Source organism: Chiroxiphia lanceolata, chromosome 5 (assembly GCF_009829145.1).
Source record: "Chiroxiphia lanceolata isolate bChiLan1 chromosome 5, bChiLan1.pri, whole genome shotgun sequence".
NCBI lineage: Eukaryota > Metazoa > Chordata > Aves > Passeriformes > Pipridae > Chiroxiphia > Chiroxiphia lanceolata.
Genome location: NC_045641.1, coordinates 74,812,204 through 74,824,374, shown reverse-complemented (window position 1 = coordinate 74,824,374; position 12,171 = coordinate 74,812,204). Strand labels below are relative to the sequence as shown.

General features: G+C 46.9%; 1 protein-coding gene across 3 annotated transcripts; it reads right to left on the bottom strand.

Annotated features, from left to right (window-relative positions):
- Window positions 1–79: 79 nt before the first annotated feature.
- Window positions 80–9,239, bottom strand: FAM118A (family with sequence similarity 118 member A). 3 transcript variants are annotated; one of them, XM_032688990.1, is made up of 8 exons: window positions 9,102–9,239; window positions 7,872–7,927; window positions 6,749–7,001; window positions 5,592–5,813; window positions 4,767–4,895; window positions 3,699–3,984; window positions 2,381–2,413; window positions 80–1,333 (listed from the first exon to the last, which is right to left on the bottom strand). In XM_032688990.1, exons 2-8 carry the CDS (start codon window positions 7,916–7,918, stop codon window positions 1,236–1,238), a joined length of 1,068 nt encoding a protein of 355 aa, XP_032544881.1. In that variant the 5' UTR covers window positions 7,919–7,927; window positions 9,102–9,239; the 3' UTR covers window positions 80–1,235. The 3 variants fall into 3 exon arrangements, with proteins under 3 accessions (XP_032544881.1, XP_032544880.1, XP_032544879.1); XM_032688989.1 differs by lacking the exon at window positions 9,102–9,239 and adding an exon at window positions 8,029–8,298; XM_032688988.1 differs by lacking the exon at window positions 9,102–9,239 and adding an exon at window positions 8,020–8,242.
- Window positions 9,240–12,171: the final 2,932 nt, after the last annotated feature.

Below are 12,171 nucleotides of genomic sequence, written 5' to 3'. Positions count from 1 at the left end.
TGGGATTCTGTCTCTGGTTCTGTCTCTGGTTGAGACAGAAAAATGCAGTGAAGAAAGGAACAGCCTGAAGAACGGGGACAGCTGCTACACAGGTACAGTTTACTTCAAGTATTTTATTGAGAGAGTGTATGTCACCTTCAGAGATGTCCTTCCAAATTCATTACACAGCTTGAGCAAAACAGGGTAATGTCATGGTCAACAGGTTGGTTTTCAGTAAGTATCTTACTCCCATTTAAAAAAAAAAAAGGTTATGAATGAAGTAGAAAAAGAGCCCTGGGCAATGGAATCACCAACAGCCTTGAATATGCCCCTCTGTGGGATCAGCTTTTCCAAGCCACTCAAGTAATAATTGTGTCTGTGTGGTGCTCCAGTGGGAGAAGTACCAGTCCCTGGGGCAAAGAGGTGCTGCAGTGCCCCACCTTCACCCTTAGAGCAGTTCAACCCAAGGCAAAGGTCCCCACCAGGAATTGTCTACAGATCCATCCCTGGATCCTGACTGGGCTTCATTCCACTGCAGCAGGACTCTGTCACCTGCTGTCCAAGGCAAGGGGCAGCACAGCCTGTGGTGTAACAGCATGTAAAACATGTCCACAGAAACCCACAGCACAGAGGTCAGGGAGCCCTGTGGCCCTCAGGGCTGTCCCTGTGGATACAGCACTGGCACAGCCCTTCCTGCCTCACTAGACTCAGGAAAACAAACCCTTGTGCTGAAAGTGAAAAGCAGGTGGGTCACTGTGCTGTGGGCTCCATAACCATGGAACACCACTTTCTGTTCCTCAGGGTTTAGGGATCTGAAGCCTGGAAGCAGCCTTGTGCTGACAGACCCCTGGAGTCCAGCCTCCACAGCCCACCCACAGTCCAGCTGATGGGAAAGGAACTGAAACCCCTTGGTTTCAAAGGCTGCTGTGCCAAAGGGCATTGTTGACAGATTCCAAAGTTACCTCTCTTGTGGCTGCACCTGGGCAGAGTTTGGTCCAAAGGGCTTGAGAGAAGCTGCACCTGCTTGTCTCTGACCCTGCAGGTACAGCCTGAGGGTCTGGCCGTGCCAGGGGAGTGACTGGTGGCTCCAGCTTCACACACATCACATTTCCAGCTTTAGAAAGGAAAGGCTAATATGTACAGTTGTATTCCACTTAAAACCATGGAAATACCAGCTCAAAACTTTCCATGCAGCAGCTGTAAAACACCTACTGTTAAAAAGCTTCTGGGGTGGGCTTTGGGTGTTTGGGGTTTTTTCATTCACTAGTGGGTGTATCTGACTGCTTGATCCTCTTAGGAGAGTCAGTGCCACTTTCTCCCAACTTCCTTTTAGCACAGTCCACACATGAAGTTCCTGGGGAGGGAGAAGTTAAAAACCCCAAATTGTTGCTACGTACATGTCCTTGGTGTAATTTTTATTACAAGCACCAGATACAAAGATAAACACAGTCCTGGTCCCCTGAGGTTCTTGGGTTTGGATTCTGAATTATATATAGCACTAACCCTGCTGCAAGTCTGTTTTACTTGGTCTTTATTCCAAATTACAAGTAAACAGGAGCTAAAATCACCTGTAAGGAGCTTTATGTTAAGAGGAACTGGAATAAATTGTGCTCAAGTTTGTAGTTTCTCCTTTACTGATGCCTAATTTTACTTTATTGAAAATGGGATTAGTGAACTCAGTTGCAAGACAGGTAAGCCCAAGATCCAGTTAGAATTACAAACCTAATCTCTGGTTTTACACCTGCCCACAAGTGTCTGGGACCTTGTGTGCTCTGTGGTTGGGAAAGAGTGGGGGGTTCTCCTCCTGCCCTGCACAGTAATGAAATACTACTTTTATACACTTCTGATGTTCCCTGCAGCAGCACAGAGCTCTCAGGAGTGGGATCTTTCTACGTTGTTTCAAAGGGAAGTTTTGCTATTTTACACAATAAACTGGAATTTTGTGTATTATTGCTCAGCTTATTCAGTGAAGTATCACAGAGCCACCTGAACAGCTTAGCTGAAAATTCACCTTCAGTACCACACGCTTGAGATTCTCTCTTCCAGACCTCCTTAAGGAAGGCTTTGGAACAGAAACCTGTGCTTGGAAATCTAAGTCAAAACCTCATGGATATTAGTATTACCTTAGAGTACTCTAGTCAGCATTAATAACTTTTTCTATACATTTCCCAGAGCTTTTCCTTTCTATCATTTATCATTTGATTGACAGCTGAAACCCAGCAGTTACCTGCTGATAAGCAGAAAGAAAATCAGAGGGGAAAAAAGAGAGCATGCAGCAGACTTTGGGAGGTAAAGTAGAGCAGTGCACAGTAATCATTTAGTTACTTTGGAAACAAGAGATGTATTTTTCTCTCTTTGGTAGGATTATGGAACTTTCTGAGACAGTAAAAGTGTTACTTACCCAGCAGTGTTGTACTGTCCACCCGATCAGCATCTAGAGAAGTGTGAGAGAGCAGCAGCACAGGTTACCATCCAGAAAGCTTTTAGAATTTAGGCACCATCCCAAAACAGCAAAGTTGTGTTTAGAATCCCCAAATGGTTTTTGCCTGGGAGGGACCTTTTAAGTGAGATCACAAGGCTTTCAAGTCTGAGTAAGGTCCCTCTTCTCACATGTCTGATGCCAATCAGGAATTCCCAAGAAGGAAAAGGGGAACATTAGAGTCTGATTTTGCAGTCATCTCCTTTTAGAGCTTAAGCAAACCTGTGTCCCTCCTGTTTTGATATCAATGGCTGCTCTGCAATAAATTGGATTCTCCAGACTGAAGAGGCTCTAGGTACTGCTCAGACTATGGAAAGTACATCAAAACCAAACCAGCAGGCTGAGTTCAGTGTCTGGAACTGCACACCAACTTACTTTTAGTTGTCTACACTGCAGATAAATGTCCTGGAACCTCCATGCTGTGCTAAATATTTTTTTCTAGCCTCCATGGAAAGAAAAACATAATGCAGTCTAACTGGAATATTCATCAGGTCCCAAAAAGCGGGATATAATTTGGGCATGCACCTGCAGTTTTCTTTGAGGGGGAGCAAGGGGAAGGTTCCTGGTCTGCATCACTTGGAGTAATTCTAGACAAAACAGTTTCACTGAGTTGATAAATAAAAGAGCTGTCAAATAGTAATTCTTCCCAAGGTCATTTAGTTATTTTCCTCCGTTCTGTGGATAAACCATAGCAGACCAGTCCTTGTTTGGAAAACATGAATCTCTTTCCTCTGACAGAGTTGTTTCTCCTCACTAGCCCTGACTGTGATAAGCCCAACATTTATTGGATGCACTGATTTAATTTCCCATTCTAGATCAGATACTGTGGCTCAACCAGGTTATCCCACCAGGTAATTCCTTCAATTCCTTCAGTCTCTTCTCCTGACACGTCAGATTTCAGATAATATAACACTCAATAGGCTGGAATAGTTCACGCCACAAAAATCCACAAAGTGAACATCTTTACCAAATGCTAACAAAAAGGCAAACTCAGAATTCAAGACTGGCGTTGCAAGAATCCACAGACCTCCAAAATCCACAGACCTCCAAAATCCACAGATTTCCAAAAACAGATCTGGTCACAGTTTGGCCACGTGTTCCAGCCCTGCATGTCCCTCAGGAGCCAAGGAGCTGCACACGAGGTCAGCACCTCGTGCAGGGCTCCCACAGGGCACTGCTGGGCACCTGTTCAGTCCAGCCTGGGCTGGTGAGGAGGCCACGGGCCCTGGATTTTCCTTACCTGGGCTCCTCTGCTTGCAGATCTGAGCAGTGAGATCCTGGACGTACTCTGGGAATTGCTGGAAGCAGTCCCCATAGGACACCACCTTTATCCCGTGCAGCAGCATGTCTGCCTGCAGCTTAAAAAAGTGGTCTTCGTTTTCTTTAAGCACCAACATGTAATGCTCTAAATCCACTTTGTTCTTTACTGTGTAAAGAAAAAGGGCTTGGAATATCTGGTCACGCAGAGTCTCCCCACAGCCCAAAAACAGGAAGGACTTGGTCCTGTACAAGTTCTGAAGAACCTCCTGTGAAGGGACAGAAACAAACAAAAGCCACATTTACTTCAGCAGGCAAAGCCAAGGTCAGGACTTCTAAAATAAGCCAGGCTGAAAAGGAGCAGCAGAGCAGAACCTTCTCTAGGGAGCTGAAAGAAGCAAATGTTTTAGGACCAGGCCAAACTGACATTTTGTAACTATTGTTTCTACCAAAAAAGAAAAAAAATCCAAGTTATACAAATACATGGGGGTTAGAACTAGGTGACCTCTAAGGTCCCTCCCAACCCAAGCCATTCTGTGAAGTTTAAACAGACATATAAATGTTGCCAGCAAGGGAAATTAAATTGAAAGAATTGTGATGACAGAATATTGGGTCAGTCTGTAAATAAGGAGAATTAATATTCTTGACCAAATGTTTGAGTTCCTAAACCAGCTAAGATACAACATTCAGTCCAAGATCCAGAGCTGGTAACAGCTTAAGCCCCTAAATCATGAATCCAAGCAATCATATGGTGATGAATCCTTGTCCTGGTGTCCAGTATTTTGGGGCTCCTGTTCTTTCATAAGACAAATACAAAGAACTGCAACTGAGACATCCAGATGAGGGGTTTGACTGTGATTTACCAGGAGTATATGAAGGCACTGCCCTGGCAACACAGCTGCCTTTCTGAATAATTCTGAATCATTTCTCTGGGCCCCAAGTATTTCGTTTATATGACCCCACACAGCCCCAGCCTTAGGTAACATGTCTGCAGTGATTATGATAAAACAGTTTGGCAAAACATGGTAAAAAATGTAAAGATCACACAAACCATGACTTCAGGATCCTGAGTAACATCCTTATATCCCGAGGGATCGAGCACCATTCCACAGGGATCTGTGTACAAGCCGTGAATGTGAAGAACTCCATATTTTACGTGGCCTCTCGCCCACTGAAGAACCTGAAGCAAATCACACAGTTATAATGGACCACAATCACCAGGATCCTGGAAAACTAAACAGCTGGACTGACTTACAAACCACTTAAAGCAGCAGTAACTCCTTTTGCACTTCCCTGCAGCAAGAGATTGTAATTGCTAATCACACAGTTCACTTAAAATCATAATGAAGAGGTGATGGCTGATCCTGCAGCTGTTTCTGCCTTTTGGGGCTAAACAAGCATTCAACCAAGCAGCAAATTCCAGCAGCTGACAGGAAAGGTATGAACAGCACAATACCTACCAGCCAGGTGAAATCCTGCTTGGGATTTTAACAGTGACTTCACAGAAGTTAAATAAATCTGTGGGTTTTTCACAGTGAACGTGGGGAGCTGGTCAATAAACGAGTCACTGAAATTCTCCTTGGTGACTGTTACCAGATTACTCAGAGTAAAGAGACACGTAAAAGAAATGTCTGGGCATCTGCTGCAGCTTACAGACATGCTCTACCAATTAATTAGTGGTGATTGGCTCTCCAGGGAACACTGTCCTGGCACCCAATCACCTCTGAGCCCCCCCCAGCCTCTCAGGGGGGCCAATTTCAAACTATGACACAAGCTTTAGTCTTGACACTGTTTAAACAGGAAAACATCTTTCAATGAAGCTTTCGAGCTGCCTTGTCTTATATTAAATCTACTAATTTTACTGCTCTCATCATACCTTATCCTTATCTTTAAGGTCTAAAGATTCCATAGGTTTGCCCTGTTGCTGACCAAATATCTCGAGCAAATTATCATAGTTTGTGGTCAGAACCATTGTGCCTCTCTCCATGAGCCTCAGGATGGACTGCAGGACCACAGGGTTCTGGATGTGCTGCTCCAAGTTATCAAACACCTCCATCAAGCAATCCTGGAAGAAGTTGGGCTTCGTGTCCCCGGTACGCTGAGGAGAGAGCAGAGGAACACTTCATCAGCTCCATGATCCCTGCCTCCCACAGGAACCCACTTCACCTGGATACTTAATGCCAGAGCACAGAGGGCTTGCACGGCACACCAAGCAAAACCACCCAAAATAAATCCCAATTGATTTTCCAGTGGTGCCTCCACTCAGTGTAGCTCCAAACATTAGGCTGGGGTTCTCAAGAGAGCTTGTAATACAGGTACAAGAAAACAGCACTAAAATTACCATTCCCTGGATTCAGAGTCTGGGATATACTATTGAAGTTGGCATTTCCTTTTTTTCTGTTTTTTCCTTCCTGGTTGAGAAAACTATTATTAATGATTAAATCTACCATAAACACAGAGTCCCCTCAAAAGTGAGGTAATTATCACACTGGGCCTGTAGAAAGGCTCCCCACATGTTGCAAAAGATTCCCCACAGCCTATACTTGGGGCTATGTCTGTCACCCTGAATATTTCAGCTAAAAGGAAGACTTGGCAAAGGGCTTAACAGAGTCTGAAAACCTCTGGAAACTCGGTGGATGGTTGAGAACCTGGGCGTGTAGGGACTGTCCTTAGGGAAGTGATTCACTCTGTGTGGCCAAGGCCATCAGTAGGGTCAGGGCCTACTTGTATTTTCAGGGTCCTCCTAGTTTTTTCCACAGAGCTGCAAATTCCCCTTTTATTTCCCAGAAGTGAGTCACAACGAATATTTAACAGTCAGGACTCCTGCTTGCATTAATTCTGATGAAAGCTGACTCACACTAAAACCCAGGGATGTTTTAGGCTCTCCAAAACATACAGTGTGTTACGTGATTGCCCACAAAATGGCCATTTTCACCAGTAAAAAGGTCAAGTTTTGGAAGCAGGTTTTTGTTGGTAACTGAATAGAAGCACGAAGTGGTTTTAGAAACGAGCAGAGGTCACAGACACACTCACCGGTGACATCTTCCTGATGAGATCGTGGGCGACCACGAGCAGGTCCCTCTCTTTGGTGACCTTCCTGCGGAATTCCGCCACGTCCCCGGGGTGCAGCACCTCCAGCTGCTCGGCTGCTCCCAGCACAGCCTCGATGCAGCTCCTCCAGGAGCACAGGGCCGGGATCCCCGGGGCCACCGCGGCGCTCACGCCCGTCCCCAGCACCACCAGCAGCTCCCGCGGCTGCTTCCGCACCAGGCTCTTCAGGAACTTTCTGGAAAACAGAAAACAACAATTCCTCGTGCACAGCACGTTCCCCACCCATCCTGAAGGCATGATGTTTCAAACAAACAAATTTTTGTTTGTTTGTTTTTTCCTGGGAAGCAGCAGTATCTTCATTCTCATTTGTGCTCAGTGCAGGACACGTGAACACAGCAGTCATGCTGGTTCAGATCAAGGGTCCATCCAACCCACTGCTCAGATGTTACTACCCACAGATCCCTCTCAGAGGTGAATTTGTGCTGTGTCCATGCTCCCTGCACAAACCAGCACAGGGAACTGTCAGGACAATCTTTCTTGATTACTCAGCACAGAAGTGAAAATGCTTTTAAACCGTACAGCGAAATCACTTCTGTACAAACAGGGATTGCAGTAACACAGAACCTCAAAACACCTCTGACTTTCCAACTACCTTTACAGATCTTTCAGTTCCTGGTGACATGGATGTTTAACACCTCTTGTTTCACAAGCACCTGAAACTGTCTAACTCAAACTGCAGTGTTTAACTTGAAAGGCCTCAGGCAAAGCAATAAATAAATGTTGACAGGGTTGCCAGCTCCTGCCTACAAAGAAAATGCGTCTGATGACCCCCCATCCCTGCCTGCTACATTCAGCCCAAATTGTTTCCTCTCAGGAAGTTCATTATTCATTCCTCACAAACGGCTTAACTGAGCATGAAGCACTCGGTCAGTGGAGAAACTAGTTACTGGAATCACTTCAAGTTTTCATGCATGATGTTCTTGTATCCAATAATCAGTAGTTTATGCCCCCTGTGGCTTCAGATTGTCATTGAGACAAATAAATACATAAATGTGTGTACATAGACACGCAGACATATAAACATAACCTTTCCAACACAGGTTACCTGGATTTCTGCTCACTTCTAATTGTGGCTCGTTCTGGTGAATCCATCTCTGAGCCCTGAATAAAACAAAAAGCTTTATTAATTACAGTAGCAACTTCCCAAATTCAATGAAAGCATCATCTCACCACAGGCTGCTGTCAATACCAACATTTCAGACCTCGCTGTTTTCTTCTAGCTCCCGGATTTGGTTCCTGGAAGCAGGAGCTGTGCAAGGAAGTGGGAGCAACAATCCCCCACCCCTCACGGGTGAATAGCTGCAAGTGAGAAGGGGTCAAACCTCCCCGCGGTCGGAGCACCGGGAACTGCTCTGGAACATCCCCTGGGACTGCCCAAAGGCGGGGGCAGCTGCTCGGCCACCGGGTTCCCTCGTGGCACTGTGGGAGCCGCGGTGATGCGGGAACGCCGGACAGCCGGGATGGGAGCCGGGATGGGAGCCGGGATGGGAGCCGGGATGGGAGCCGGGATGGGAGCCGGGATGGGAGCCGGGTCCGCGCTCCGAACACACGGCGGGGACATCCAAACACCTCCTAATTTCACCTCTTTTTTTTTTGTTGCTGCTCAGGGCACTAAGTTTCGTTTAAGGATCTATCTACGAAACAAGAAGACTGAAGCTCCGAGCCAAAGGTTTAACGGGAGGAGTGTTTCCAGGGAGTTCCATGCCTGAAAACCGCCCCGAACGCTCCAACCCCAAGGCAGCCGCGGGCAAAGGGATGCTCCCGACCCCGCCCGCCGCTTCCGTCCGGGAAAAGCCAGGCCGGGAGCAGGAGGCTGGGCAGGACAGCCGCTCCTGCCCACCGCGGGGATGACCCGGAGGGATTCCCAGCCTTGCCGGCGCCCGGGAAACAGCCGCACTGCCGGCGAGTTCCGGCAGCTCCCAGGGGCAGGGCTCGCTTGCAGGGTTGGGGTAACACCGGCCCCAAACCCGCGGCCGGTGAGTGGGCGGGGGGACACGGACACACCTGAGCCCCGGGGACGGAGATGGGAACGATCACGGGTCCCGGAAAACGCTTAAAACCCCTTAAATACCGTGCCAGGCAAAGCCAGAGAGCCGCGGGGCTGTGACACACACCCGGGCTCAGCGGCAGCAGAAAGGGACCCCGCGGAACGGCGGGGTCGGTGCCAAGGGAACGGGGAGGTGACGGGAGCCTTAGGGAGGAGAAGGACGGGGGTGAGAGGAACGCAAAGCTAAATCCAGAAGGGAGAAGGAGCAGGAGGAGGCGGCAGCGTTACCTTCCGCAGCTCTACCGGCGAGGCGGGGCTGGCGGCGGCCGCCGCATCCTGGGGCGCGGTGCGGGGACAGCGGGTGGCACAGCACGGCTCACCTGGGCACGGCTCACCTGGGCACGGCTCACCTGGGCACGGCTCACCGGGGCACGGCTCACCGGGGCACGGCTCACCGGGGCACGGCCACCGGGGCACGGCTCACCTGGGCACGGCTCACCTGGGCACGGCTCACCTGGGCACGGCCACCAGGGCAGGGACAGGGGGCAGCTCTGCTCGGCGCATCCCACCGCCGACAGCCACAGCCTCCTCCCCTCCCCTCTCTTCTTTTTTTTTTTTTTTGGCTCCTGATCTCTTAAAGCCAAAGCCTAAAGCTCCCGAGTCCCCCCTAGCGAGGTTTGTTCTGGCGCTTGGTGAACAGCCCGACTCCCTCTTTGCAGCTCTGTGCAGGAAATCCTGGCGGTCGGAGGAGGAAAAAAGGCTGGAATTGTGCCAAGGGAGACTGTTCCAGACCTGCACCCCCAAAATTCCAGTCGTAAAACTTGTGTTGGAAATGCATCATTCTCGGGTTTAATGTGGTAATTGGAATTTTCAGAGGTGTATATATGGAAGCAGTTCTTCCTGTGAGGATGGGGAGGCCCTGGCACAGGTTGCCCAGAGAAGCTGTGGCTGCCCCATCCCTGGGAGTGTCCAAGGCCAGGTTGGACAGGGCTTGGAGCAACCTGGGCTAGTGGAAGGTGTCCCTGCCCATGGCAGGGGGGAAACAAGATAATTTTAAAAATTATAGAATCATTCTATGGTTCTATAATTCTACTCATGGTACCATTTCACAGACTTTTAAAGACCTGAAGCACTTCTTGGCACAAACTCCCCAAACACAGGCATTAAAAAATTTCCCTTGTTTCTCTAAGTCAGCCACTCCCATTGTTTTCAGGTACAGTTGGGACTCACAGGTTTTGCATGCTGATGTGACAGACCTGACCCTTCTGCTTTCTTCATTAAATGGCAGTGTGGATGGATATTGTGGTATAGTTTTAGGAAGAACTCTAGTAAGAATAGCCAGTTTTTACTCCATATCCAGTGTTTTGGCAAAAACACACTGAAATCACTGACTTTTAATTGGTGCAAGAACACCGTGTCCTTGTGAGCTGTCTGTAATATTCCCTCAACATCACTCCTCACCTTCTCATTTTCCTTATGTTCCTGTACTGCAGCCCCTAGGAAGGCTTAGCAAATATTTGGAGAATCGTATTCCTAGTGACAAGGAAGGTGGAGGGGAGGATCAGGGAGAACAGGAGGGAGAAGGAAGAATGTAACCAGTGTCACCTGAAAACTGAGGTGTGATGGAGCTGGGGAAGCTCTGCAGAGCCTCTGGCTCTTTGCCCCTCACCCTTCCCTGCTGCCAGTCAAGGCAGCAAGGAGTTTTAGCATTCTGATATTGAGAGTTCAATAAACCTGAAGGGCAAAGATTGTGTTTTAAAAGAACCGGGTGATAATCTTCCCCCTAAACCCCAGAAGCAGTGTATGAAATCCAGCTTGGAATGCTATTTGACACTGCATTGTAATGGCATTGGAATGTATTACTAAAGAATTTGTCGAGTGTCTTAGAATATTTTGTCAGCTGTAGATAGCAGTTAAAAGACTTGCTAAATATTTGCCTGAGCTTGAGCCTCAAGGCCAGGCCCATCCTGTAGATTTACAGTGCCTAATATTCTTCTTTGGTTCACATTCATTAAAAAATAACGTGAGAGGAAATGTCTATGAAGAAGGGCCTTTGAAAGCATTTCCATTTTTCAGCCTGAATCAATTAATCTGAGAAATGTTATTATCTTTTCCTGTAAGTTTTTCTCCTTTTATATCCTTAACCTATTATTTTAAAACCTCAACAGTACTCACAACAATAATACATTACATAAGCTCTGGATTTCCTTGCAAGGAGTTGGGAAAGTCACTAAGGACAAAGAATATCAATACCTTCCAATTAAGCACATTAAAAAAAGTAACCACATAAAATACAACCAAAGGGAGGCTTAGATACTGTTCCAAATGCACAAGAGGTGACATTATCTGTTATATTACCGTGGTATTATTCTGAAATGTGAACAATTAAATATGACAGTGACAGGCCAACACCATTAAGAGAAAAATGACAGGAAATTCGGGAGCAGAAGTCACAGTGAGAAGAGGATTTTGGAGTGAGTTGAAACCTGTGAACTTTGAAATAGAAAGGAGTTTCTTTCAAGTAGCAACAAAGAAAGGCAATCGAGGATGTCTGAGAGGTGAAACACTTCAAGAAATATCTACAGCAGCTTCCCACTTGATTCAGACAGAATAGATCCCTGTCTCTCGTAGTAAATCTGTGTGTTTGTCCTAGTGTACCAAACAACACATTAATTCAGTTTTTTGTCTGGGGCTTTGTTGCAGACTTTGGAGGTATTACTTGAAAGGATGTAATCAGGCTAAGAAATGCAGCTGGTGGGTTTTGGCTGGGAGAGGCAACGCATCTGATTATTCAGCTGTGGTTCCGTGCACTGAGGTGTAATGCTGGTTTGCTTTTGGCATCCTGCTCTTTGAGAAGCTATGATAAGTTAAATCCTAATTCACTTTATACCAAAACCTGCTGGTTTGAAAGAAAACAAGTAAAACTTGTCACAAAAGTTTATTGAGCTTGCTGAAAAGTATCCTGAAGACACCAACTAACTCGTGTCTTGATTTTTTCCATAGCAGGAAGCCAACCTGCCCCTGTTGATTGAGATAAAATTCCTTGCACAGTGGAACTGCTGGTTACTCCCTGTGAGGGGACTGCTCTTTTCTACTGGTTACTCCCTGTGAGGGGACTGCTCTTTTCTACTGGTTACTCCCTGTGAGGGCACTGCTCTTTTCTACCTCGGAGCTGACTGGAGCTTACTAGTTTGGCATCTTGGTAAACAGAACAGTTTATAAAATACTTTTAAGAAGGAAGATAGTATCAGAAATGCAAAGTATGTTTCAAAAGCCAGAGTCGGTTCACTTAGAGTTCACCCCTGATTGAATGTAGAGATTAACTTTAAAAGACAAGTTTTGACTTCCAGCACTATCT